Source organism: Mauremys mutica, chromosome 12 (assembly GCF_020497125.1).
Source record: "Mauremys mutica isolate MM-2020 ecotype Southern chromosome 12, ASM2049712v1, whole genome shotgun sequence".
NCBI lineage: Eukaryota > Metazoa > Chordata > Testudines > Geoemydidae > Mauremys > Mauremys mutica.
In genome coordinates, this window is record NC_059083.1 from 67341035 (window position 1) to 67367510 (window position 26476).

At 50.8% G+C, this 26476-nt stretch overlaps 1 protein-coding gene across 5 annotated transcripts in view; it reads left to right on the forward strand.

Annotated features, from left to right (window-relative positions):
* Window positions 1-26476, forward strand: part of RNF157 (ring finger protein 157) — a 99814-nt gene that overhangs the window by 39768 nt on the left and 33570 nt on the right. For all 5 annotated transcript variants that reach the window (XM_044983534.1, XM_044983535.1, XM_044983532.1 and 2 more), the window contains exons 3-7: window positions 17423-17511; window positions 19607-19753; window positions 20591-20708; window positions 23632-23698; window positions 26169-26212. In XM_044983534.1, coding sequence (XP_044839469.1) covers window positions 17423-17511; window positions 19607-19753; window positions 20591-20708; window positions 23632-23698; window positions 26169-26212 — 465 coding nt within the window. The remainder of the gene's footprint in view (window positions 1-17422; window positions 17512-19606; window positions 19754-20590; window positions 20709-23631; window positions 23699-26168; window positions 26213-26476) is intronic.

Genomic DNA, 26476 nt, shown 5'->3' on the forward strand with positions numbered 1-26476 from the left:
GCCATAACAAATGCCGACCTTGTGCACTACGTGGAGGCATCGGCTTTGACTGTGGCCCTATAGACTTTACTGTAGGGAAGCCAGGTGTGGATACGTGCGCAGACCCAGCCACCACCACGCTGTCGACCAGATGAACCCTCTGAAGCCAGCAGCCTTGCCAAGGTTGATGTTGGCCCAAGGGGTTGGGTGGGGAAAGGTGACCAGCTCAGTGGGCTCTCTGCTGCCATCCTTATTGTCCCTCTGCGGAATACAGTGGAGTTACCACAGGGCTCAACCTGGCCCATGAGCCAGAGAGAGAGGTGGATAGGGAAGGAGGTGCCTTATCGGCAGCCTGCTGAGACTTTAAGGCCAGAAAGGACCATCACGGTCATCTAGTCCAGTGGTTCTCAACCCGCGGCCCAATCAGCACACAGCTGTGGCCCATGTGACACCCTCAGGCAGTACAGGCGAGTCTCATCTTACGCTGGGGTTATGTTCCGCTGTCAGCGTGTAAAGCGAAAATCGCGTATAGTCAAAATTACATTGAGTGTAATGGCGGGCGGAATCGCCCACACTACAGGTACAGTATTTAAATTATTTTTCTCTCTCTTTTTTTTTTTTTTTGCTGACTGCGCAAAGCTGAATTTGCGCATGTTAAATGCATGTAAGATGAGACTCACCTGTGTATATATATTGTGTGGATGCGGCCCACATAACACACAGCACACTGCGTGTGCAGCCCACACTTGTAAATAGGTTGAGAACCACTGATCTAATCTGACCTCCTGGAAATCGCAGGTCACAGAACCTCACCCACTCACTCGTGTAATAGGCCCATAGCCTCTGGCTGAGTTACTGACGTCCTCAAATCTTGATTTAAAGACTTCAAGTTACAGAGAATCCACCATTTACTTTAGTTTAAACCTGCAAGTGACCCATTTCCCAGGCTGCAGAGGAAGGCGAAAACCCCCAAGGTCTTTGCCAATCTGACCCAGCAGCGCCGCCAGCTTTTTTGCCGTCCTAGACGGCAGAAAGTCCCGCCCCTGACAGAGGCAGCGGAAGGTCCCACCCCCAAAATGCTGCCCCCGACAGAGGCAGCGGAAGGTGCGGTCGCCGCCCCCAAATGTTAGTGTGGTCGCCTAATGGGTTGTGCCGGCCTTATCTGACCCCATGTAGTTGGTGCTTTGCTAGTCTTGTCATTCATCAATAGGGTGATAAGGAAGTTGAGGTCAGTGGATGAGGTCTTACTGTAATTAACTATAGTCTAAGAAAGCGCCGAACTGGAAATCTAAGGAGGCAGAGATCACATGTGCAAAATAGGAAATATATTGTTAATGGAGATGTGCAACCTTTTTGCAGTAAAACTGAGACCAGTCAGAATGTATGTGTGTCTCTACGTTTCACTGCAGAATCAGAAGCGGGTCTATTTTTGCACACGCAAAACATTTATTGAAGGTTCTGTAGAATTTTTCTTTGACGGTCGCCTGTTTCGGGAGGCTATTTCTGGGACCAAAAAATAAAATAAAAATAGGCAAAGCTTTGAGTGAAGTTGTGCTCTCGTTCGCAGAAGTGGCTTTGAAAATAATAATTTAAAAAACCCTTTGAAAAGATGCAAATGTTTGACATGCAAATGTAGGGTGCAAAATTTCATGAAAAGTCCAGCTGTTCTGGGTGTGAAACTGCAACCACTTTCGCAAAGCAACTCGTCCACAAAACTTCCTCATTTCATCCACTCCAAAGTGCTAGCATCCTTCCCGTTCTGAAGAATGCCTCTGAAACTCACAGTTGCTGGACAAATCACTGTCCAGTTCTCTTTAGCATTAGCTCTTCAGCTGGGAGAACGGCGACTCTGTCTCACAATACATAGGAGAGAACAATATAACTTGCAGAGATGGGCCCAAACCAAAGCCCGCTCCAGATCTGAACTTTGCTGGCACCCGTCTCCTACAATGGATTGACCTGAACACCCCTGAAATCACAGAGATTTCACACCCAGAGCTGAATTTTGTGGCTCAGGTCCAGCTCTGTTGAGATGGGACTTTAACTCTTTATCACGGCTCTGTCTATTCTGCATGTTCCCAATGTATGCAAGGGTATGTCTATGCTGCAATCAGAGGTGTGACTGTGGCACGTGTAGACACACCTGATCTAGTTGGCTTGAATGACAGCAATGAAGCTGTGGCAGCACGGGCTAGCTACTCAAATATATATACCCAGGATCCCTTGTAGAGCCCATGCACAAGGGCTTGTACATCCCATCATACCCACAGCTCACAGCTATTGTAATTTGAGTCAGCTTGGGTATGTCTACACATGCTGCAGTCGCATCTTCAGTTGCAGTGGAAACGTGCCAATGCTAGAAAACAACATCACAGCAGCTTTCTCTTGCTCCAGTTCTGTACGTGACATTGGGTCCCGTTTTCTCCTTTTTTGTGATGTGTACTGTGCCTGGCTGCACTGGCCCAATAGCGCGCGATGACTCCTTGACCGGAGACGGAAGCTAATGGAGACTGGAAATGTGCTTCATCACTTGGAGAATGCAGCTCTCGCTTTCTCTCTGCATTGAAGACGTAAAGAAAATCCTGGGCCGGCTGCCATGCGCCAGGCATTGCTTTACCATTTGTGTTCACGCATGCCCTCTGTTTATGTACTTGCTAATCAGACCATTTTTGCCAGCAGGAAATTCGGGCCAGATAATTGCTCACTCGCCTACAAAAAAAAAGCCCACTTGGTGTCATTTGTCAGCCCCTCGCTCCTCGTTGCAGCCTTTTGCCTCGGCGCTGCCCGAGGGTTTCAGGTGGTCAGCTTTCTCTTCTCAATGGCTCTGCATGGGTCCCATCAGCAGCGCTAACCATCCAAGCTCTGTCCTTCCAGCTGTGTGTGGCGTGGCAAGTTGTCACCTGTCTCTGTGCCCAGGTTTTCTGCGTGGCAATACGAGCAGCTCTTCCCAGGGATTTTTAATGTTTGCTGGGTCTTATCTCATGGCCATCCACTTTGAATCCAGTGCACGAAATCCTGCAGATCACTGTTCTACCTGCAGATCGGATAGTCTTGGACTAAGCACCATCCTCTGAACAGAATATGCCCACTCTGTATATGGTCCAATTCTCCCCCATTTCTAGGAGTTTGGCTTTTTTGGTAACTCATCTGACACCACTAGACAAAACTCAGCCTAAGTTTTCCTTGCAAGGTTGGCTGATCGTAGATTTTTTTCCATGCATGGCCTCGCTGTCCAAAACCTTAGCTCCTACCTAGAGAGAGATTCTAACCCTCTCATGTCCTGACTGTGGTTAACAAGATTCATCAGCGAACGATTCAGCAGGGAAGAGGTTGGATAGAGCCTGGACTGGGATTTGGGAGACCTGCGTTTTATCCCTGGCTCTGCCACAGACTCCCTGCGGAACTTCCGGCAAGTCAGTTCATCCAGCTGGTGCCTCAGTTCATCTGTAAAATGGGAATAACATGTCCTTCTCACAGAGGATGATGTGGGAATAAAATCCGTGCATGACTTGGAGACTCTGGGACGCTACAGTGATGCCGGCATTCCAGGTCCCTGGCTAGATAGCAGTAATTCTTTGCAGGACCTTCTGCACCAACATCAGGATGGCTCTGGAGAGGAGCATTGCGCCCCTAAGCAGAGTCATAGATTCTAAGGCCAGAAGGGACCACTGAGATCATCTAGGCTGAGCTGTACAGCACAGGCCAGAGAACTTCCCCCAAATTCCTGGAGCGTGTCTCTTAGCAAAACATCCAGTCTTGATTTAAAAATTGTCAGGGATGGAGAATCCACCCCCACCCCTTGGTAAATTGGTCCAGTGGTTAATTACTCTCACTGTTAAAACATTTATGCCTCACTTCCCGTCTGAACGTGCTTTGTGTCAACTTGTGTTAGACCCGTCTCTGCTGGATTGAAGCGGCCATTGTTAAATATTTGTTCCGTGTGTAGGTGTTATGGACTGTACTCAAGTCACCCCTTAACCTGCTCTTTGTTAAGCTGACTAGCGTGACTCGTGAGCGGTAGGTAGGGTCTGTCTACATAGCAAAAGCTGGGCAAGCACTAGCCTGACCGAGTGAGTTTGAATCCGGCTAGCAGTGAAGACAGCGCAGCATGGGCAGTACCAGCCCACCACAGGCTCTGGCTACGTAATGTCCTCCGCACTCCAGCCTGCACTGCCGTGTCTTCTCTGCTGTCATTACCCAGCCGTGCACAGCTGTGCTGTGTCGACAGACCGTCTGCCAGCCTGTTACACTTGGGCTACTACAGAATTTGCCTTTTGGTGGCTCGCTGGGCTACTGTGGCTGTCTTCCTCTAACAGGGCAAGTTAGGTACATTTCTGGCCGGGTGATCAAAAGATGCTGTTTCTTGTTATTAAGGAGACTTGGTACGAGTGAGGTGGAGGTAGGGTGACCAGACAGCAAACGTGAAAAATCCGGACAGGGTAATAGGTCTGAGTGTCTCCTGACAAGTGCTGAGTGCCCTCCATTCCCACTGGTGTCCGTGGATGCTAGAAGTCTGCAGCCATTGCGTCCCCACCTGTGTCCTTGCAGGGCTGTGGCTGCTTGTACGTGGTCAAAGACCTGGTCTTTCCTGCTAGGGGTGAATTTAGCCCTTTCCTTCTGCTTTTCCACATCCCCATGGCAAATTTGTGCAACAGGCCCCTGAATGCTTCTTGCTGGGATGGGAGATCAATACCCATTTCCAGTGCTTGGTCCATGCCACAGACTGTAGCGTGTAATAAACACGGGCCGTTTGGGGGAGGGCAGAAAGGGCTGTAGAGATGCTGTTACAGTCTGTCAGCGCAGAAGTAGGTGCTGGGCTGTAACTGAAGTCTGTCTGGCCAGATTCTGCTGTTACGTGGGTGTAGGTCAGAGTAATAACTCCACTGACTTCAGAGCTGTAGCAGCTTCTGGCTCTGTGTGTCTCGACAAGTGGACTTTTCTTCCTCCTTCTGTAGGATCTGACTGCCATCCGGGCTGCAAGAGGGACTGTCCTTTCTGTTTGTATGGGACGCGGCTATTCTGAAGATCCGTCCCCTTACACCTCGGAACAGGGCAGTAATCATACAGTGGTGGGACTGGAGCTGTGGGGTAGGGGTGGGATCGGGGGTGTCAGCGAAGACTCCTTTGTGCTCAGGGAGGGACAGTCTTACCTTTGATATAAAATCACTCCCAGGGCTTAGAGCAGTGCTTGGGAGCAGTAAAGGACCCCGTATGGCTGCAGACTGGCAATTTATGGCACTGTACAGCTTCTCCAGGCTCCATAGCTACATGGTTTCAAGGCACGGAGTCCTGGACTCTGTGTGAATGGATCTGGGCTCCTGGGTTACATGGACACCAGCTCAGGAAGCCTCATTTGTTAGGGAAGTGAGAAGTGCTGTCTCCTTCCCTGTCACTTCACTTGTCCTAAAATGTCTGTCCCAGGTCCAGTGTAGAATGAACATGGAAGCTCTGATGGCCACTTCCATGGCTTCATACTCTGCCCTTTTTGAGTTCTCTCTGGATTTCTTGCATGAAGAAGGCGGATATTTACTCCCAAGCTTGCCCACTCTGCAGTGTTGCCAACTATTTGGTACTTTTCTTAAAGGTCCAGCTGCAGGAGTCAGGTAAGAATTTCAGCTTTCATTTAAAAAAAAACCCCAAAAGTGTCTGGCCCTCCTGCCGTCAGAGAAAGGTGTGACAATGAAGTGGATATGCCCTAATGGGTCAGAAACCAGATGGCAATAAAAAGGACCCACATTTTATTTTTTAAAAAACTAAAAATATTCATGAGACATCTTAAGGTTTTTTCAGTGCATGCGTTTTGTCAGTACTGTGTATGCAGCATGGATCTTATCCTGTTTTTGGGTCTGATTCTGGGAGGGTTTTTTTAGATTTGCACTGTTCAAATGCAACTGGGCTTGTATCAGGGACTGGATTTCAGTAGGCTATCTCCTTCCAGCTACAGAATACACACCAGCCTCCTTTACTACGTTCTCAGATAGACAGGGGTTGGGGATGCTCCAAACTCCCACGAGCTCTGTGGATTTTTCCAGAATCCAAACCCTGATCCAAATTTTCTCAGTCCCCTCTGTGTACAATGGGTCAAAAACAAATCTCCTGCTCTAAATCCCCCTGAATTTGGTGTGGGGAGCTTTAGAATCTGAACATCGATCCAGACTTTGTAGCCTGGTTGGGCCCATCTCTGATGGCTACCAACTCAGTGTCTGTGTGTGTCTATGTTTGAATGCGACCCCATCCTCCAGAGTTGGCGTGTTCGCAGCACACCTCGGCAGGCACGCAGGGCCTCTTTCAAGTCAATGAAGCGAGGGGCTGAATCCAGCCCTGTGGCCTGGAATCATTCATCATGGCTCGGTTTTTCTGCTGTCCGGTTGAGGGAGATGTTCCATGTATCATGCCCTGAGAGAGGCTGAGCATGCACAATTCCCACTGAAATGAAGGGGATGGGGGTGGCTAAGCATTGACATTGGCCCCCGTTAAACATCCTCAGCAGTAAAATAGATTGGGAGAGATGCACAGAATAGGTGTGTTCATGTGAGTGATTGTCTCTGAAGAATAGGCTCATCTTCTATAAAGATGTTTCAACAGCTCCTTAAATGCCATGACTGCTCCTGCAGGAAGCTCCTGTGGATTTCGGGGGCTACTATACCCCCTCCGGTCAAAAGCTTCCCTGCCAGTGAAGCTAATTACTAACGAATCTGAGGGGCAAAGAAACTGTGTGTGACAAAGGCCCTGCTGAGACCAGCCCAGGGAACTGCATTAGCAGCCACCCTGGAGGAAAGGTGACTCTCCAGATACCCGCTAACCAGGGGCGGCAGCTTATATGGGCTCGAGGTGCTCATGCACCAGGAATATTCAAGGCTGGGGGCTGTGCTCCACCAATAGTTGGAGCTGGGTTTCTCCCCTGCCCCCACCTCGGAGCTTCCCTGCCTGAAAGAAAACAGCCAGTGCCCCTCTCCTTTGTTTGTGCTGCTTCTGCCTAAGGCTATAGAGATCAGCGGCCGGCAGCCTCTTGGAGCACCGGGGGAGGGGAAGAGGAAGAGAGGAGGGGGAAGGAGGCACACACGTGCTTGGGAGCTCTCTCCCCCGCTCCCCCCGGCACCCAGGAGCAGCAGCAGGGGTGGGGAGGCCACACCTGATGGCAACCCCCCGCCCCGGGACCCACCATAGGGGAGGCGAGTGGGCTTTCTGGACCTGAGAGAGCCCCTAGGAGCATGTGCAGTGACTGGTGCAGAGTGAGTGTGCTGCAGGGGGGAGAGGAGCGGTCCCTCCCCTGGAGCTTGCTGCTGCCAGTAAGGAGGGGGGAGAGTCCTCTCTGGCCCTAGCCCTGGGGCAGCCTGTCTGCATCCCAAGTTCCTTATCCCCAGCCCTGCCCCACCCCAGAGCCTGCGCCCCCAGCAGCCCAACCCTGAGCACCCTCCTGCACTGTGAACCCCTCATCCCCAGCCCCATCCCAGAGCCCTCTCTTGAAGGGAAAAATGTGCAACTTAAATTTGGTGGTCAGTTTGGAGTATCATTGTGTTTAGCACAATACTTGATTATTTTACACCCTTGAAAGTATACAGGTGTTACAAAGTGGGAATGTTCTTAATGTTTTCTCTGAATACTGTGTGGGTGCCTCAGTTTCCCCTATGCATTTCTCAAGGATCTAGATGGTGGGATAAGGGTGTGTGATTGTTGTAGAGCCCTAGAGTGCCACTGTGATGCCGTCTGCACAGAGAATGGCTGAAACCCTGTCTCCAGGCAACTGATGGCCTGGGTGGCTCTCCTGCAAGGTGCCAACTGAAGGTGTCGGAGAACAAAGAGATCAGGTGGCCTCCTAATACCTGGAAAAGAGACAAAGGCCAGAGGAGAGAGTGTCAGTGCCTGTGTGGACTTCCGGGAAGCGCATGCTGTGGAAGGGGATGCTGGGATGTTTTGAAACTACTCCATACAAAGCCAGTCAGGACTCTGGGGGAGCCTCCTCTCTCTGAGCGTACTGTCTCCAGGGCAAGAAGCTTACACCTTCCTGGGTCTGACCTCGGAGCATTCAGCATGCCCTTCCACACCGTGTGCTTTCCGCAGCGAGTGTGCCCAGGCAGGTCCTGGGGCAACCAGAGGTCCCTGCACCCCAACTCTGCAGTCAGATGTGACTCTCAGCCAACCGGTAAAACAGAAGGGTTATTAGACGACAGGCTCACAGTCTAAAACAGAGCTTGTAGGTACAGAAAACAGGACCCCCTCAGTCAGGTCCATCTTGGAGGGTGGGGAGCCTAGACCCAAGTTCTGGGCCTCTCCCCATTTCCCCAGCCAGCTCCAAACTGACACTCCCTCCTCTGGCCATTGTGTCTCTTCTGATCTCTTTGTCCCCAGCACCTTCAGTTGGCACCTTGCAGGGGAAACTGAGGCACACACACAGTATTCAGAGAAAACATTAAGAACATTCCCACTTTGTCACAACAGGTGCAACAAAATATAATACCGTATATTGAAGCAGGCAAATGCTGCTTCTGACTTTCCACTTTTAATTGATCCTTGTAATCTTGTGGTGCCGACGCGTTGTAGCTTCATTTTATATCGGCTTACAGGGCAAGAGTGTGGGGGGAGGGCGGGGGCGGGCAGCACCATTTTGGACACCACCAAAAATTATACAAACCTGCCGCCTATGCTGCTAACCTGCTCCTCCAATCCAGACACACCTGTATGTTGGAGGAGCTTGGATCCAGAGCTGCGTTCTGGGGCTTGTGTCTGATTCTACAGCTAATAGGCCCTGGCATTATTAGAGTAACTATATCAGGCTGATGTGGCAGCTCTTATTTGTTTAGAAAGGTGTCTTGACGGCATTAGAAACGTAACAGGCTCTCTCAGGTGTTGGTGAATCGGTTGTTACGAAAGGGAAGCTGTACAAAGTAGGGAATGCAGACCACCCAACGCCATTGGAGTTACTCTAGGAGATGGGCCATGATCACGTTGCACCAGGCAGGTTTTGCTGAAGTGCCTACCCTGAACCAGGGCTAGAGAGGAGTTTCCTCAACGACTGCTCATGAAGGTGTTGAAACCAGTGTACAACCCCAGTCACATGCTTGTTTCCCGTCCTGATCACCCACGTGCTTGTTACGAGAAGGCTGTATTTAGCTACCATGTCCTCAGAGTAAAACTGACAACTTCTTCCAGATTCTGAAAGTTCACACAGCTTTGTCTAGCGCTGGGTTGGCTTTTCAGATGTTACAAACTTTGATGTTTGTCTCTAAAGTTGCAACTCTGTTATTTCGATGTGCTGACTAATTATGATACCACATAACCAAACTGATTAAATAACCAGAGCTGCCTGCTGGTAGGACGTGAGCCCCAATAGATTGGTGAGCACAAAGAGAAATGCTCTTTATCGAAAAGGTCCCCTCTCTTATTTGAAAAAAGAAATTGCTTTGTGTAGCAAATCCATGGTAATTCATGCATCTGACGCATCTCATGCGTCTGACGAAGTGGGTATTCACCCATGAAAGCTCATGCTCCAATACATCTGTTAGTCTTTAAGGTGCCACAGGACTCTTTGTTGCTTTTTACAGATCCAGACTAACACGGCTACCCCTCTGATACATGGTAATTCAGGTATTCTCTGTTGCCCTGTGCTGCATCTCATGACCACTTGGAACTTCATAGTGATGCAAGGGGTAGAACGGCAGTCCCACTCCCAAAGGACAGGCCCTTTCCACTTGAGCTGAAGGATCTCCTTCATTAGCTCTTAGCAGTATAGGGCCTGTGAAACACAGTCAAGTGATTCTGATAAGGGCTTGTCAAAAATCTTCCTTGAAATTTTTTTTTTTTTTTGGTATGGAAACTTGGGTTTTTGACTGAACACATTTTTCTGTGTGACAAGTGGCTGCTCTCTGGAAAACGTTGATATTCTGGTTTTTGATATTTCTCTGAAAAATCCAGGATTTTCTGGGGAAAACGTTGACAAATGATCAAAATCTCCTGGAGGAAACTCCACTACTTTCCAACCGGGTCTGGTTCAGCTTCTATCCAATGCTAGACAGTCCCAGTAGCTAGTTCAGTGGCTGTTAGCTTACACTGCACACGGCCTGTTAAAAAAAAATTGATCATTATTAGAGCTGGCCAGAAAATTTTGGACAGAACAGTTTTCCGTCAGAAAATGAAGTGTCATCAAAATCAGAATGTTGGGAGCCGGGCTGGTAATTGTGGGATAGCTACTCGGAGGTCTGTGTGGCCGCGGTACATTGTACTCTGCATCTATGCTAATGTTCTAACTGCATGCCCAGTTCGGCCATACTAGGCTGACCTGCACCAGTACTGTCCCATTGGTTCACTCACCAGTGGTTCACTTCTCTAGTCTAGATGCAGCTAATCTCCTGATTCCCCGGACCTGTGCTTTAACCACTCTAAACAATGCTGCTTCTGACATGGAGTGAAATGGATTTCTGTTGCTTTAGACACCCACTGCTGCTTTGAGAGATCACGTAGCGTGGCTTCGGCGCAGCTCTCAGGGTTTCCTTGAAGCTGAGCTGTGAGAGAATTAAACAGCTGTCCAACATCGCTGTTAAATTAACTGCGGAGCGCTCTTTCCATCTAGGGTGCCCACAGATGTTTATATTAATAGCCGGGAAGTCAGGGGCAGAAATCCATGCAGCACAAATTTCTCTCTTCTCTAGCGTTTTGTTCCAGATGAAATTAGCAATACTGCAGGGTTTCCATTTAGTTCTCATGACTCATTAAAAAGCTCATTACCTTGAAGTTAATGACTCAGCAACCTTTTGCCTCCTTAAGGCTGTGTGTGTGGGGAGGGTGGGGGTGGTGGAATGTGAAGATGTCTGAGATTCCAAAAAAAAAAAAAAAAGGTTTACTGACTTTGTCATTGGCTGGGAGCCTTGCAGTCTCATTGGCTCATGGGCTGTCTGTGCTAACGAGTGCCTGAGTTTTGACACTTTATCACCTCAGAGGAGATCTGAAGTCTCCACTTTCCTATGATCAGCAAAATAGAACAGGCTAACAGAAAACAGTTCTCTAATACTAACAATCACCCCAGCCTCTAGAATAGCTGCATTAGCACAGAGCTGATTTAATGCAACAGACTAAAGGACGATTCTGCCTTGTTACTGTGGTGACAATCGGGAAACTCATGGAGATCAGTGATGTTACATTGGTGGGAATCTTTTGTAAGTGTGGCCAGAAGCAGTCCCAGATGGTATTGAGATTGTGGAGTTATGTAGGCTGTGAAACTGTAGTACTTTTGTATACTGCACCTTCAGATTTTGGTGTAAGCCATCTTGTTCTGGAGTTGCTGTAGCATGTTAGAGGAGATGCACACGCTATGCTCTCTCTCATGATGCCTCTATGGCTGTTCTTCTTTGGTGCAGGTTTAATCAAATTAGACCTGAATAAAGACTGGGAGTGGATGAGTCACTACAGAAACTAATTTCCCTCTGCTGATACTCACACCTTCTTGTCAACTTTAGAAATGGGCCACCTTGATTGCATTGGCCTCATTAGCACTACAGAAGTGATTTCCCTCTACCCCCCCTTGGTCAACTGTTGAGAATAGGCCACTTCCAGTTTAATTGAATTGGTTCATTAGCACTGGACCCCTCTTAGTAAGGCAACTCCCATCTTTTCATGTGCTGTGTATTTATACCTGCCTACTGTATTTTCCACTCCATGCATCTGATGAAATGGGTTTTAGCCCATGAAAGCTTATGCCCAAATAAATTTGTTAGTCTCCAAGGCGCCACAAGGACTCCTTGTTGTTTTTTCAAAGAGTAGTTACCAATAGTTTGCTGTCAAACTGGGCGGGTGTATCTAGTGGGGTCCCACAGGGATCAGTCCTGGGTCTGCTACTATTCAGTATCTTTATCCAAGGCTTGGATAATGGAGTGGGGAGTATGCTTATAAAATGTGCAGATGATACCAAGCTATAAGGGGGTGCAAGCACTTTGGAGGACAGGATTAAAATTCAAAATGACCTTTCCAAATTGGAGAATTGGTCTGAATTCAACAAGATGAAATTCAATAAAGATAAGTACAAAGTGTGTGTGTGTGTGTGTAGGAAGGAGAAATCAAATGCACAATTACAAAATGGGAAGTGAGTGGCTAAGTGGTAGCACTGCTGAAAAGGATCTGGGTGTTATAGTGGATCACACTGAATATGAGTGAACAATGTGATGCAGTTGCAAAAAAAGGCTAATATCATCCTGGGGTGTGTTAAATGGAGTGTTGCAATTGTTCTGCTGTCCTGGGCACTGGTGAGGCCTCAGCTGGAGACCTCTGTCCAGTTCTGGGCACCACGCTTTGGGACAGATGTGGACAAATTGGAGAGAATCCAGAGAAGAGCAACAGAAATGATAAAAGATTTAGAAAACCTGAGCTATGAGGAAAAGTTTAAAAAAAAAAAACCGGGGCATGGTTAATCTTGAGGAGAGATGAGCGAGGTGAGGACTTTGATAACAACCTTCAAGTATGTTAAGGGCTGTTATGAAGAGGACAGGGATCAGTTGTTCTCCATGTCTGCTGAATATAGGACAAGGAGTCATGGGTTTAATCTGCAGCAAGGGAGGTCTAGGTTAGATATTAGGAAAAACGTTCTAACTCTAAGGGAAGTTAAGCTCTGGAACAGGCTTCAAAGAGATGCTGTGGAATCCCCCTCACTGGAGGTTTTCAAGAACAGGTTGGACAAACACCTGTCAGGGATGGTCTAGGTTTAGCACAGGGGGTGACTTCCCAAGGTCCATTCCAGCCCCATATTTCTTTGATTGCATGGTCAAATTTGGAACCCCTGCACCCAGGAGATGAAAGGAGCATAACTGGACCTAAGACCTCCATTTAGACACCCCCCTTTCATTGGATTACAGCTCTGGAGGATTCCAGGGCATGATGGATCCTTTGTTAGCAGGGAATGGTTTTGAATAGAAAAAACACTTTTTGCGGGGGAGAGGGTTTGTTTTGGTTCTGATTTGCTATTTCCCAGCCTTGAACGTGTCCCATTAAATGAAGCAAGAATTGGATTTTCTGCCAAGCCTGGCTCCTCATTCATGTAGAACAGCAGCCTGCTATCCCAGCAAGGTTTGCCAAACAGGTCTAATGTCCCTTCTAAGGCCGCCCCGTTAGAGCTTCGTGGCTTCAATCAAATTCTGTACCAGAAATCTTCTGTCCTCTTGGATCAGAGGGGTAGCCGTGTTAGTCTGGATCTGTAAAAGCCCTCTTGGACTTGCTGTAGAGGGTCAGAGCTCTTTAGTCAATTAAACCGAGTGGAAGAAGGTGGAAGGTGACTTCAGCTGGAATTACGCCTGCTTCCAGCATAGCTGGATCTGTCCAATTACCCCTGTCCCAGTTATAAAAGGCATCATGCCCGATTGCCGCTGTTGTGCGGCTGGTTTAAGGTAACAGTGCAGTTTCACCACTCGGTGGCGCCAAAACGTTTCAAATAAGGAGGCTGTTTGCAGTGTTTGCGGGCCCGTGGCCTGTGCACTGGGAGTTACTCAGGGTTGGCGTTTGAAGATCATGCCCTGCTGATTCCATTCGTAACTTTAAACGTTCCCGGGGTGGTAGCGAGTCTGTGCAGAGGAAAAGCTTTTGCGGCTCTCGGGCTTGGGATTCCACAGCTCTCGGGGAGTTTTGCCTGATTCCCACTGACTGACTTGCACTGAGAGTTGGGTGCCAACAAATGTACACTTGGAAAAGTCTCCCTGGAGTTCGCAGTCTGGCACTCGCTGTTTGGAACTGACAGTAAGTGGTTCTTGAGAAGAATTAAACTAATCCAACTGGAAGCTCTCTGGGGCAGGGACTCTCTTGTGTGTGCAATACCCTGCACTATGGAGCACTCCTCCCTTATGGGGGCCTCTTAGCTCTGCCACAATAGAGCAGCAATTAGCAAAGAAAGGCCACTCTATCCACGTGTGTTCACTCCCACGTGTGTTTTCCCAAGCGTGCATGTACCCTGAATAGAGCACTTCTATTGCGGCGCAGGGAGCATCAGGCCCAGCTGGCATATTCAGCAGCTTCATCCGTGCGTGTCTGCGGCAGGTACCTGCCTGCTGTTTAGTGGTGCAGTCGCTGATGGAAGCTGAAAGGTGAATGTGGCGTGCGGTCTCCGGTTTCCTTTTGAACAGCCTCACAGTCGGAACAAACAAAGCTTTGTAAAAGCCACTCGCAATGGGAGCCGGCATTGTCTGTCTTCTAGAACAAAGAAGAGTGCGTGTGAGAGAGATCAACTAACAGTGCAAATCTTTGAACTATCTGGGGGCTGATTCGGCTCTCCCTTACCCCAGTTTAACAGTGAAGTTGCACCTGATTTACACCAGCAGGTGTGATCAGAATGGGCCCTGTTTTTTTCAAAGATTTCTTTTTTTAAGCCATGAACTTAAATAAACCCAGAGCAACTGTCTGCAATGCTTTCAAAACCACCAAGAGCATCCCTGAGTCAAACTGTTCCGTTTGTGACTCCCGCCAGCGTTGGTCTATGGTGTTTCGATGCATATCTGAGTCTGTAGCCATAGATCTGTCTTCGCTGGAGAGAAAAGGATACATTGGAAACACCAAAAGAGCAAACGCAGGCTCTGTTAGCACCTAGGAAATGAGATTGGAATGTCACAGCTGCATGGCTCGCCCATGCATGGAGGAGCTGCTAACTGGCAGCTGCCCTTGCTATGGGCAAAGCCTGGCTTTGCTCCCCCACAGGATACTAAATGAGTGTAAATTACACTCCTAGGGTGCCCTCACTGTGTGCCAGGGTGGTGCAGCTTACACGGCTTTGCCCCCTTGATCTTTTTTCTGATTACACTTCTTTGCTGGCCTGGGTAGGAGAAGCTGTGGGAAGATTGTGCTGGGCTGCGCAGGGGTGGGTGGCCACTCAGGATGGTGCAGCATGTGCCCAACTCTGCATCCAGCAAGTCCTGCAGAGGGGCCGGGCAATGGCCTCGTGTAACCCTTGCACCTTTCGCGGCTTGCGTGTGCTCCAAGGGGGGTGAGGAGGAGCAGACCTCACAGGGGAGTGCATGGCAGAGCTGCCTGAGGAGCAATGCAATCCGCTGCCAAGACTCTAGCATCTCGGAGCCCGTCAGCATCTGGCATCGTTTCCACCTTAGTGGCTGCTCCCTGGTGATCTCAGACCTAAAGGCTCTGCCCTGCCCCTGTGAACGGCAGCCAGCCTGAGCACTCAGCTTGTGCGCTCAAGGTCACCTCGACGCACGGCTGCGGTGCCTGCCATCCCCCAGGCATTGATCCTGTGTGACTCCAGGATGCCGCGGCTCTGGTCCTTCCTGAGTCAGACGCCCTCCCGAGGTGGGAGAGTTCTTTGTCAGCGCCTTTCAGTGCGACTCACGAAAATACCGTTTCTTCCTGTCTATCTCGGGAGCGCAGCTGGTTAAATGGGCAAATTTATATTCATTCCAAAGCAGCCAGGCAGAGACTGAGCTCTGCCCCCCTGATCCTCATCGGAGAGTGTGTTCTGCAGCATCAGCAGTCTAAAAATACCCACCAATAGCATGCTGGACACATTAGAGTCCGGCAAAGGGCTGGCGGGGAGGAGAGCTGGGGGATCTCAAAGGTGCTTTATCTCCCCATCCAAAGGAGCTGGAAATCAAAGGCAGAAACCGGCCCACTTCATGGAACCTTACGACCAAACCACCTGACTGGTTTGCATGTAAAATCTCAATGTCACAGTTCCCACGGGAGCCATAACCAGCTGTGCCGTGCATGGGAAGCACCCCAGGGCTGCTCTTTGGAGGGATCGCGGCCCTCCATGAACACGTTGCCGAGGAGTGGGAGATGTTAGGGGCGGGATGGATAGTTGGGTCGTTCTGATTGCTCCATCCCAGCCATCGCAGGTTCGTGCTGTGTGGCAATGGCTGGTTCCCGTGACGTCAGTTCGGAGCTGCAGTTCTGAAGTCAGTGGAGTTAGTGCCAAGCTCTGAGCCAGGTGGAATCCGAACTGCTGCTGAACTCACAGGGGCCAGGATTTGGGCCTTACTCTGGATTTATGCCAGGGTAACTGAGATCAGAGGCTGGCGCAGTGTGCATAACGTTGGGTGAGAACCACCTTGGGACGGAGACGTCATTTCATTCCCTGCGCGTACTTCCGAGCTGTAAAGCACCGCGGGCCTGATCCAAAGCTCAGCCTCCCCTTGACTTCCGTGGGCTTTGAATCTGGCCCCATGGCTACCTCTGGCTTGTGTCCCAGCCCGGCAGGGTGCTGAGCACCCCTCGCTCCCACGGATCGTGCTCTCTATGGGGAGCAGGTTAATTTCACCGGCAGTTGAGGACGTGCCCTGTGCTTCACCGTGGGCACAAATGGGATCCTTTCTCTGCGCTAGACTGGAGACACAGCTGGGACCTAGGCCCATACGAGACATTGCTAGGCTCCTCCATAGGCAGTGCTGTGCAGCGGGGAATAGCCCTGTGCACCATCTCTTCCTGAGCAACAGCCCGTCACGGTGCCAGCGCAGGCTTCGGCTTCTGACCTGCTCTGCCTTTCCCAGCAGGGAACCTCGATCCCTGGGCCGGGCGTCGTGCTTACCTTGAAACCTGCGTGTCTCCGAAAAGCAGCCCGGGGGAGAGTTACTGAGCCAGGGCTCCGATCCTGCAAGGCGCTGAGCACCTGCCATCCTTGAGGAAGTCGGGGAATTGAGGGTGCTCTGCACCAGGCAGGATCAGACTCCCTGGGCCAGATCCTCAGCTGGGGCAACTCACTCTAGTTCCCTTGACATCAGTGGAGCCATGGCAATTGATTGGGTCCCCACTTTGCACAGGCTGAGTGGCATGGAGCTAGTATTGGATCCCTGCTTGACACAGGGTGGGAGGAGTCGGGGGGTTTATTCCCACTTAACACTGTGCGGGGACGTTTCGGGGTCGTATTGGGTCGCTGCTTTGCTTGGGGTCAGAGAGTGGGTCATCCTGGGTCCCGTTCATCCGCGGCTGCACAGCTTTCTGTGGGACGTTCTGGCCTGCAGGGAGGAGTGCTGCCGGTGCTGGCAATCTCGTCAGCAGTCTCATGCTCGGTGGTGCTGTTCTTACAGCCCCGTCCCCTGGAGCCAGGGGGTTGCTGCGAATCTCGGCTTCTGGGTAGAAGTGACAAAGCAGGTGTCTGGGCCTTGTGGCTAGGGCGAAAACTGGAAAACGTAACCCTGGAAGTCTCAACAACCGAAAAGCAAGCAGAAAGCCCCAGCACGTGTTACTGTTCTTGTACAAATCTCATGGCGTCTAAGCCGATCTCATGACTGGCGGAGGAGGGGGGACGAATTCTGATTGTTGCAGCTGGCGTTGGCCATACGGGGAAAGGGGCTCTGTCTGGTTGCAGAGATGAGGTCTTTGTGGCCTCTGACTTGGCACATGCACTTACTCCTGACCAGGGGGTGGGATCCAGGCCTGCTGTAGGCTGAATGATTTCGCCTTAGGTGATACCTCGGCCCCTGGTGCTACAAAAATCAGCTGTTTCAATGTTCTCTCTTTTTCACCCTAGTTTCCTTACGCCGCCCCACCCCCGCAGGAGCCAGTGAAGACACTCAGGAGTTTAATCAACATCCGCAAGGACACTCTGCGTCTAGTCAAGTAAGTCCCTGTTTGCAGCGGTGGGAGTTCGCATGGGCTGGCTGGGAACCTTGCTGCAGCTTGCAGCATCCCAATGGCTTAACCAGTTAGGTGCCTGCATCAGCTGAGCAGTAATGTTCCGAACTGCCGCCAGAGGGACCTCTACACCTACCCGCGTGTCTGGGTTAAAGCAAGGTGCATGGCTCTGGGCTGGCTGGGAGGGGATTTGGGATTGTGAGGAAGGGATCTAGTGGGAGTGGGCCCTGAATGGAAGGAATAAGGGGTGCCCAGAATCCTGTCTACACCTGGTTGGTGAGGGGAAGCTCACGAGTAGATGCTGGAGTGGAGGAGTCAGCTTCCCTCTGGCATGGTGTGCTGAGAGCAACCCATCAGCCAGCATACCAAGAGGACTAAGCATGATTATAGTGACGCCACTGAGGATGAATGGTGGTGCCACGAGGTGGAGTCCTGCGGAGAAGGTGCCACGAGGTGGCGTCCCGCCCCCACTCCGGTTATTGGACAGATGGCTCACCTCGGATTTTCACCTTCCTAGCTGATCTGCAGGGTCATTAGAGGTGACAGCAGGAGCCAGGCCGAGCTAATCCCTCTCCCACAGCCAGGGCTGGAACCAGCACAGAGTTCAGGCCTGGCGGGGAGAAGTGACCCAGGAAAGCCAGTGCAGAGGGGAGGCCACAGACCAGCCACTCTCTAACCTGCCTCCCTTGCTGGGACACACTGCAACTGTTCTTTCTCTTTGTCCTTCTCTTACTGCATCTCTCAATTCTGATCCCCTTCCTGCTTTCCCTCGGGCCCAGAGTCCCGAGGAGGAGGAGGGAATTGTGCAAAAATGTGCCTATGCCATTGCCCTGCGCAAATGAACAGCTTGGGGGCCGAGAGTCCCATGACACCATCCTGTGGGCGTGCAGTGATTGCATGGGACGTGCGCGTTCAGTACCCACCTTGCACGGAGGCTGGGTGTTCGTGAAGTGCTTAGAGAGCCTCAGATGGCTGACACGGGGGGAGTGGGAATCGGAAAGGGGGGCAAGTGTGATTTTGTTCCATGTAGGAGAAACTGTCTCCAAGCTGCGGCTCTGTGCTGAGCACTGGGATCTCCCCTGTAGCTCCGTGGCCAAGCAGCAGCCGCGTTGGAGACTGGCTTGCAGGTGACCTCCCAGGGTGACGAGCAACCACAAGGGGTGAGGTGGGTTTGAATTCACATGGGCAGTAACGTACCGGGGGATTCTTGGGGCTGCATTGTGCAGAAGGGGGTGTCCGGCTAGGAGCGTCTGATGAAGGGGAGCTATGGCTGAATACTTCTTAAAACACCGGAGGGAGAGAAAATGGGGGCGAGAAGCCTGAGGATGGGAGGGAAGGAAAAGAGAAGGGGGAGGAGGGAAATGGGAGTGATCAGGTGACACCATTGGCGTGAGTTCATGGATTCTTCTCTGCTGCTGCCTGTGGTGCTCTTTAGGGGAGTGTGTGAAGATAAACATCTGTGAGAAAGCAAAGGTGAGGGTGGGGTTGCAAGTGGGGGCAGAAGAGGTGATTGCCCATGGCGGTGGCGAGGTGGAGCAGCGCAGGCCGTGACGGGGGTGCTGGGTGGGCAGTGGGGGCGGCCAGTGCTGCCTGTGCCCTTGCTACTGCTGCACTGGGGATTGCGGCTCCAACTCCCCCTGCAGCCAAAGGGGGCGTGTGTGGAGGGGCTGCAGGGCAGTGTCAGGCCTCGCACTGGATGAGGCATGGGGGCACGGGACGGAAGCGGATTCTTGTTGTCGGGTGGTTGGATTTATACAATCTCTGGCAGTAACATTGTTACACAACACCGGGGACCACTTCATCCCTCTGGCAGCCTTTTAGTTGCTGGTGTCTACCCTTAGATCATAGAATCATAGGGTTGGAAGTCTTGGACATGGTTGGGGTTTGTTGTCCGGCCAGTGCTGGTCCTTGGATGCAGCTCACTGTGGCTCCGTCACATATTGGCTTTTCCAGAGGGAAGGGGATGGAGTCTCTAGTTTTTCCCCAGAGTAGTTACATTGTGCTCCAGAGCCTTTCACAGGGGGCGTTTAAGGGGCTTCTGGATCCAGGGTAAGTTCTGTCTCCCTCTGTGATTTGCCAGGTGCACGGAGGAAGTGAAGACCCCTGGTGAGGAAGTCAGCAAAGCCAAGGTCCGCTACAACGTGGAGTTCACCTTTGACACTGACACACGAGTGGCCATCACCATTTATTACCAGGCTACCGAAGAATTCCAGAACGGAGTAGCCAGGTGAGAAGAATGCAGGAGGTTCAGGGGGAGGCATTTCCTCCATAAACCAGGGGGGCTGAGGAGTGGGGCTTTCCCCCAGCCCTTGGCTAGTACGGCTTCCCGTAGAGCCAGGTTTGAGCACAGCTCTCCCTGTGTTACTGCCCGAGAGGACTGTCGCTCCAGGGAGCGAGAAGTCCAGTGCACCAGGACAGCTCTGCCAGAGGTGGTTCCCAGTACAGCTTGTTCAGTTTTGCTGCCGTTGAAGATTAGAGGTGGGCTCCCCACACTCCTCAGCCCAGGTGTCAAGGCCTGTCCTAGACCATGGCCTCCCCCAGGAATCCTGGCCAGCCCAGTGCCCCCTGAATGAGTTGAGAGTCCTAGACTGCTGGACTCTCATCCCGTCCTGCCCCCACAGCTCTTGTCGCCTCTGCCTCTGTGCGGAGGGCACCCAAGAGAATGGAGGATGTGCTCAGAGATGTTCCTTTGCTGGGCTTCCCCTTACACAAGGCTGAGGTGTGCTAAGCAGGTGGCCCCCTGTAGGACCGTTAGGCCTTGATGGAGTGTCTCCAACCTTGCCAAGGGGAGTAGCCACATGTTGATCTCTCCCCATTCTGGATGGCTGCTGGGACATCAAAACATGCCTGAAATACCTTTGGCCCTCAGAGGGCTACCAGCCTTCAGCCACCCTGGATAGGGAGTGATGGGACCAAACCCAGGTTTCTCACAGAAGACCTGGGAGGAGGCAGCTCCTGTCTCTGCTCTTCAGGAGCGCTCCTCGCTGGGGTGAGCCGGTGCACTGCGGAAAGGATAGCGGGAATGCAAAGCCTGGGCAGTAACTCTGTCGCGTCTGATTGGCAGCTACCTCCCCAAAGACACCAGCTTGCAGTCAGAGACGGTCCATTACAAACGAGGGGTGTGTCAGCAGTTCTGCGTCCCCTCCCACACCGTCGATCCTTCCGAATGGGCAGAAGAGGAGGTAAGCCAGCCCGGCAAGAAGCCACAACACAGTGGCTTGTAAGCTCTTCTCGGTCAGCCACACTCGCTGAGATCTGGGCTGCCCGTGTGGGTAACTCCCACCTGTTGGTATGTGCTCTGTGGTTTGGAACAGCTCCTGGGCCGTAGCAGCAGAGTGCACGCAGCTGAGTGGGACGTGGGTGGCAGTGGCATGTTGGGAGCCAGCACAAGGTTCATCACTACAGTAAAGAGAGGAGGAAGCTGGAAAGCAAGTCACAAAAGTCTGAGGGACCAGTGCTAGTGATGAACCAGTGACGGGGAATCACTGATCAATAGCATTCATTTAAAATACACAAGCTAAAGCAGGGTAATGTGGAGCCCTTCAAAGCTGCTGAACCCTGGGGAGGTAAGGAGAGCGTTCTCCAAAGCTGTAGAGCTGTATGGTTCCCTCCATAAGAGTCTGAAACTGGGGTCATGTGTCCTTTGTTTTCAGCATGGATATAATCTGGTTTTGTAGAGAGAGATGCATCCCCTCTTGAGCTGCAGAGGTATCAAAGTGCCTTGCAGCCATATAGTCGTCCTTCTGCTGCTTGTGTGCCACCTCCACTACCGGAGGATTGCAATCATGGTAGCCCGTTCTGAACAATCCTCTGCTAATCTCTTTGCAGATGGGTAGTCCTTTCGATCCTCTCAGGATACCACATCGTCCAGCCAAGGTCATCTTTTTTTTCTTCCTCAAATTCTTCTGCCAGCGACTTTCCCTGCTGGTGCCCGCAAACACGCGTTGCCTGCTAAATCTCTTAAAATGTGCCCTGTAAATCAAATGTTTCTTTTCATAAGATCTCTAGCTAGTATTTGCTGAGTTCCAAGCATCTCCAATACTTTTTGTTGGTTACGTGGTCTATCAGTGATGTTTTCAAAATTCTATAATACCAGGATTGGAAGGATTGTAGTTTCTTTCTTATCAGTTGTTTGGATGTCCATGTTTCACAGCCATAATTTAACGCATCAAATGTAAATTAAGAGTCAGAATTCAGTCTTCAGGTTTATGTCCCTTCTCATCTTATGTTTATTCTTCCAGAATGCCTCTTTCACTCTTGCTATTCTGGTGCTGAGTTCAGTATCCAGTCTTCTATCTTCTGTAATGATGCTTCTTAAGTAGCAATAATTTCTCACTTGCTGTAAAACTGTGTCGTTCACTGGTGTCATGCATGTTTTCCCAGGATCCTTGCATACAACCCTAGTTTTTTGTCTTTTTTCCATGTTCAACTCTAGATCATAATCTTTGTCATCTTCATATATAATTGCCACTAATTTCATCAAACTTTCTTCTTAATCAACAGCAGTGTGTCGTCTGCATAGCAAATACTATTTACCTATTTTCCTTCTCTTTCTTAGATTAATTTAATCAAACACTCACTATAAATGTTGAGTAAAGGTGATATAACAACCTTGTCTTACTCCTTTCTTGATCGCCATTCGATTTTCATTTTCATCTCCCATTATAATTGCTTTCTGATTCCCGTATCATTGTTTTATTACTTGGAGTTCATATCCGTCAGTCCCCACAAATCTTCATATGTTGAGCAATTTGTAGTGGTAGGTGCTGTCACATGCTTTTTGGAAGTCAATGGAACAAGTGTACTGTTTTCCCAATTTCAGCCAGTCTGTCTAATGTCAGCTTCATGTCCCTAATAGTGTTCATCGTGCTTTTTCCACATTTGAAGCCGTTATTTCTTTCACTTATTTCCTCATCAATCTTTCCTTGTATTTGGCCTTCAACAACTCACAAAAGTATCTTAGAGGCATGAGACAGTAGGCTGACTGTTCTGTAGGCTTTACAATCTATGGTGGCAGCCTTTGGGGGGATTTGGATACACAGTGATGTTGTTGTGAAGACTTCTGGCAATTCTCCTGCCTGACACATTCCTCCTTACCTCTGACAGGGCTTTCAAGCCTTTGTCCCCGATGCTTTTTAACAATTCAGCCAATATTCCATCACAGCCTCGTGCTTTTCCACATGCTGCAATGATTTCTTCATCCACTATTGGCAGATAGTCGTAGTCAGATCTAACAGGGAAGAGGCCTGGGCCAAAATGCAGAGGTAATGAGCAAGGGTCAGCCAACAAGGTTTCAAGAAACCTTGTGCCATCGAGGGGTGGGAAACAACCCACTCTTCACTGTATGAAGCTCAAAACACAGAGTAAAAAAAACAGGGGACCTTTAACAATACACGGAACTGAAAAAGACCCTGAAAACATTCCAAGCATCAGCAACTGTACCTCACAGAGGAGAGAGCAGAATTAGCTCTGCGGGTGGAATCCTGCCTTTTTCACCCTAGAGAAAGGGTCAGTGACTGGTGCTGTATGACTAAGAGAGGCTTTTTAATTCCTTCGCTCTTACGCACCAGAAAAGTAGCATGGTCTGGTACGTTCTGTTCATGGTCCTTCTTAGAATATGGGGTGGGGGAGGGACTTTGGTGATGGGGGTTAACTAAACTGGTTTGCATGGTTAAGCAGTGACAGATTTGTAGTTGCATAGAGCTACTGAGTAAACTTCAGTGCTTTACATGAAACTGAGGGTCATTCACATCCCGGGGCCTGGGATGTACCAAGATGTAATTGCACCATAGCAGCCTGGGAGCTGTGAGGCGCTGAGAGCAGTGAAGTGCTTATTTCTGTCCGTCCGTGTCTTACACCTTCACTGCAGAGAAACGTCCCTGGGCGCTTCTTAAGGATGTTCGCTGTAATGGATCAGATCCCTAGCTGGTGTAAATCAACATAGGACCGTTTGCATCACTGGGCTGGCTCCCGCAACAGGTGTCAATTGGTGTAGCTCCATTGAAGTCAGTGGAGTTGCATTGATTTATACCAACTGAGAATCTGGCTCAGTGACTCTTCCTGCAATAGTAACACATTTCCTTCTCTCTCTCCCTCTCTTTCCAGCTGGGCTTTGACCTGGACCGAGAGGTGTATCCCATGGTGGTGCATGCAGTCGTGGACGAGGGAGATGGTAGGAACAGACCCTTGGGATTGCAGGGCTTCATTTCCTGAAGTCCGCAGCGAGGTGGATGAGCCTTAAGGCTCTGGTGCCCTGCGCGACTTGCCCTGCAGATGGTGTCTGTGTTCTTACAATGCAGCCTCCGTTTGCGCGGTGAACTTTCAGCGTCTGTGTGTTGCTCCAGTCCCCTGTGCTGGTACAAGACAGCCCAGATGGCCTGATAAATGGATTTACTTTGCTCTTGCTGGAGAGAGAAAACAAAGGCTCATTATTGATTCCTCGGCAGGAGTTTTTCAGCCTTATCCTCGAGGCCTTTGAGATTATCAGCTCTTTGGGGCAGGGCCTGTCCTTTATACCATGTTTGTACAGCACCTAGCACAATGGGCCCGGCCTGGTCAGGCTCTTTTAATTATCACAGAAATGTAAACATTAAATAATAACAAAAGGCCGTATCCAGCCGGACGTACAGCCGGGGACATGGATGCTGCAGCACAGCACATCCTGCAGCCGCTTCATTTAAACTGAGAAAGGGAGGGGTTTGTAATGAACGATCTCTCCTGGCCAGGAGCCCTCAAGCCTTTGAGGCTGATATTTGGTTCAGGTCTCAGGACTCCGCTGAGCGCTCTGTGCGAGGGCCCAGTGTACAGCTCACTGAAGTCAATGGAGCCAGTGGGCTTTGGGGAAGGAAAGCGAGTCCTGAGAACTCCATAGCGGGCCTGACCCTGTGTGGCACTGAGTGTCCTCTGCCCTCGCTGGAATCCAGGGCGCGCAGCACCCTGCAGGATCAGGCCCTGTATGGAGACGGCTGGGGGTGTGGTAGATGTAGACCCTCCTGGGCCCCGTCTTGCCGAGTTTAAGTGGCACTGGGGGCTGTCAGGGAATTAATTCTGAATCCCAGGAAATGCATTTCCCCTGCACTCCAGCTGGGGCCCCCTCCGCGTGCCCCATAAATATTTGTCCTCTGCTTTGGTGAAGGTCACTCAGTGAGGTGGTTACACTTCCTCTAGCCCAGACAAGGAGCCCGGGCAGGGCTCAGCTTTCCCCGGGGGAAGTGGGTGGTTCCTGGCTTATAACAGCAGCAGCGCTCAGCGGGAGCCCAGGCCAGGCCCCCACCAGGAACTCTGCCTGGGGGCTCTTGGTCGGAGCCCCACTTCTATGGGTGCAGGGTGACCAGACAGCAAATGTGAAAAATAGAGACAAGGGGTGGGGGGTAATAGGAGCCTATCTAAGAAAAAGCCCCCAAAATCAGGACTGTCCCTATAAAATCGGGACATCTGGTCACCCTACTTGGGTGCCGAGTATCTGACATGAGCCTTTCCCCTTAGCTCACTGGAGTCTCTCCAGACTCAGGAATTAGCTGACATGTACCCAGGCTTCCAGAGCTGCCTTGTTAAAAGCCCTTGTCCTGCCCTGGGGAGTACGGAGCAGCGTGTGGAGTGAGGGGTGCTCCCAGAGGCAATGGAAGACGCGTCCTTTCGTAACCCCCACGTTCCTGTCCCTTGTGAGCCCTCCAGCGTGCGGCATGAAAAGATTTGGCCTGTCTCAGAGACCGTTCTTGCCCAGGGGCCAATATGGTCTAGGGGGAGTCAGCATGGATTAGGGGCCTGGATTCTAATTCTTGTTCTGCCGCTGAGCCGCTGGGGGTCAGTCACTCAACTTCTTCATGCCTCCGTTTCCCCCTCATGCAGTAGGGATACCGTCCCCCAGGGGAGCTAGGAGGATTCGCCAGTTGAAGTCTGTACAGCGCTTTAAAATGTTACAGACCCGTTGTTCCTGTTTTCTGGATGATCCTGGGTCAGAGAGGTGGGAAATAGGCTGGTTCTAATAAGGTCACAGGGCAAATTCATTGCAGTCAGTGAAGTTACCCCAAAGAGGAGTTTGGCCCCTGGCATTCCCAGTTCATTCCCTTTACATCCTTGTGCCTTCGCATTGCAGCTTTGCAACAGCGTCACGGTTCCTTGGGGACGAGCCAGGCTTTGCGGCAGTCGTCTCAGTCCCATATGGGCCTTGGGTGTTACGCCCTAGCCCTGATCTGCTGGGCAGAGGCAGCACATTGCAGCTCGTACTGTGCGTCCACGGAGCCATTTCCCTCCTGACAGAGGGAAACCCCTCCACGTAACAGCTGCGCCTTCAACGGGTGGCCGGGGAGAGGGACTAGGAGCCTAGCTCACATATGTGCTAACCCATAGCAGTCCCCTGCCTCCAGTCTGTAGGAGTTAGAGAGAAGAGACTGAGCGGTTCCTCCTGCCTGACCTTGGGTTGTGCAGGGGGAACATGTCATCTTCCCTGTATCCAAACATGGCACCCTTTCCCCCTCGGCTTTTCCCATTGCAGTGCCCAGCAGGCAGTGCTCCTGCCCCAGATCAGCTGGATGTGGTGTTCCGTTTCCCACTCCTGCAATGGATGCTGGGCCAGTGACCCGGATTCCCAGCTGCAGGGCATCCTTTTTACCTCTCAACCCTGCCCCTTTTGTGTCTTGCAGAGCACCTTGGCCACTGCCACGTACTACTAGCGACGTTTGAGAAGGTGAGTGTTGAGTCACCGTCAGGTCCATGTACCGTACAGTCTGGCTTTCCTGTCCAGTGGAGTGGGCCGTTTAACCCCTTTCCTCCCAGCATGGATGGGACAGCAGGACCCACAGGACAAACTGCCACAAGTGGAATTAAAAGGCAGGCACCTAACTCTGGGTTTAAGCCCCTAGGGCAAAAAATGATCTAACTTTTGAGGTGTCGAGCCTGATATCCAGGCTGCTTATTTATTATTTGCCTGAATATTGATTTGAGAGCTTAA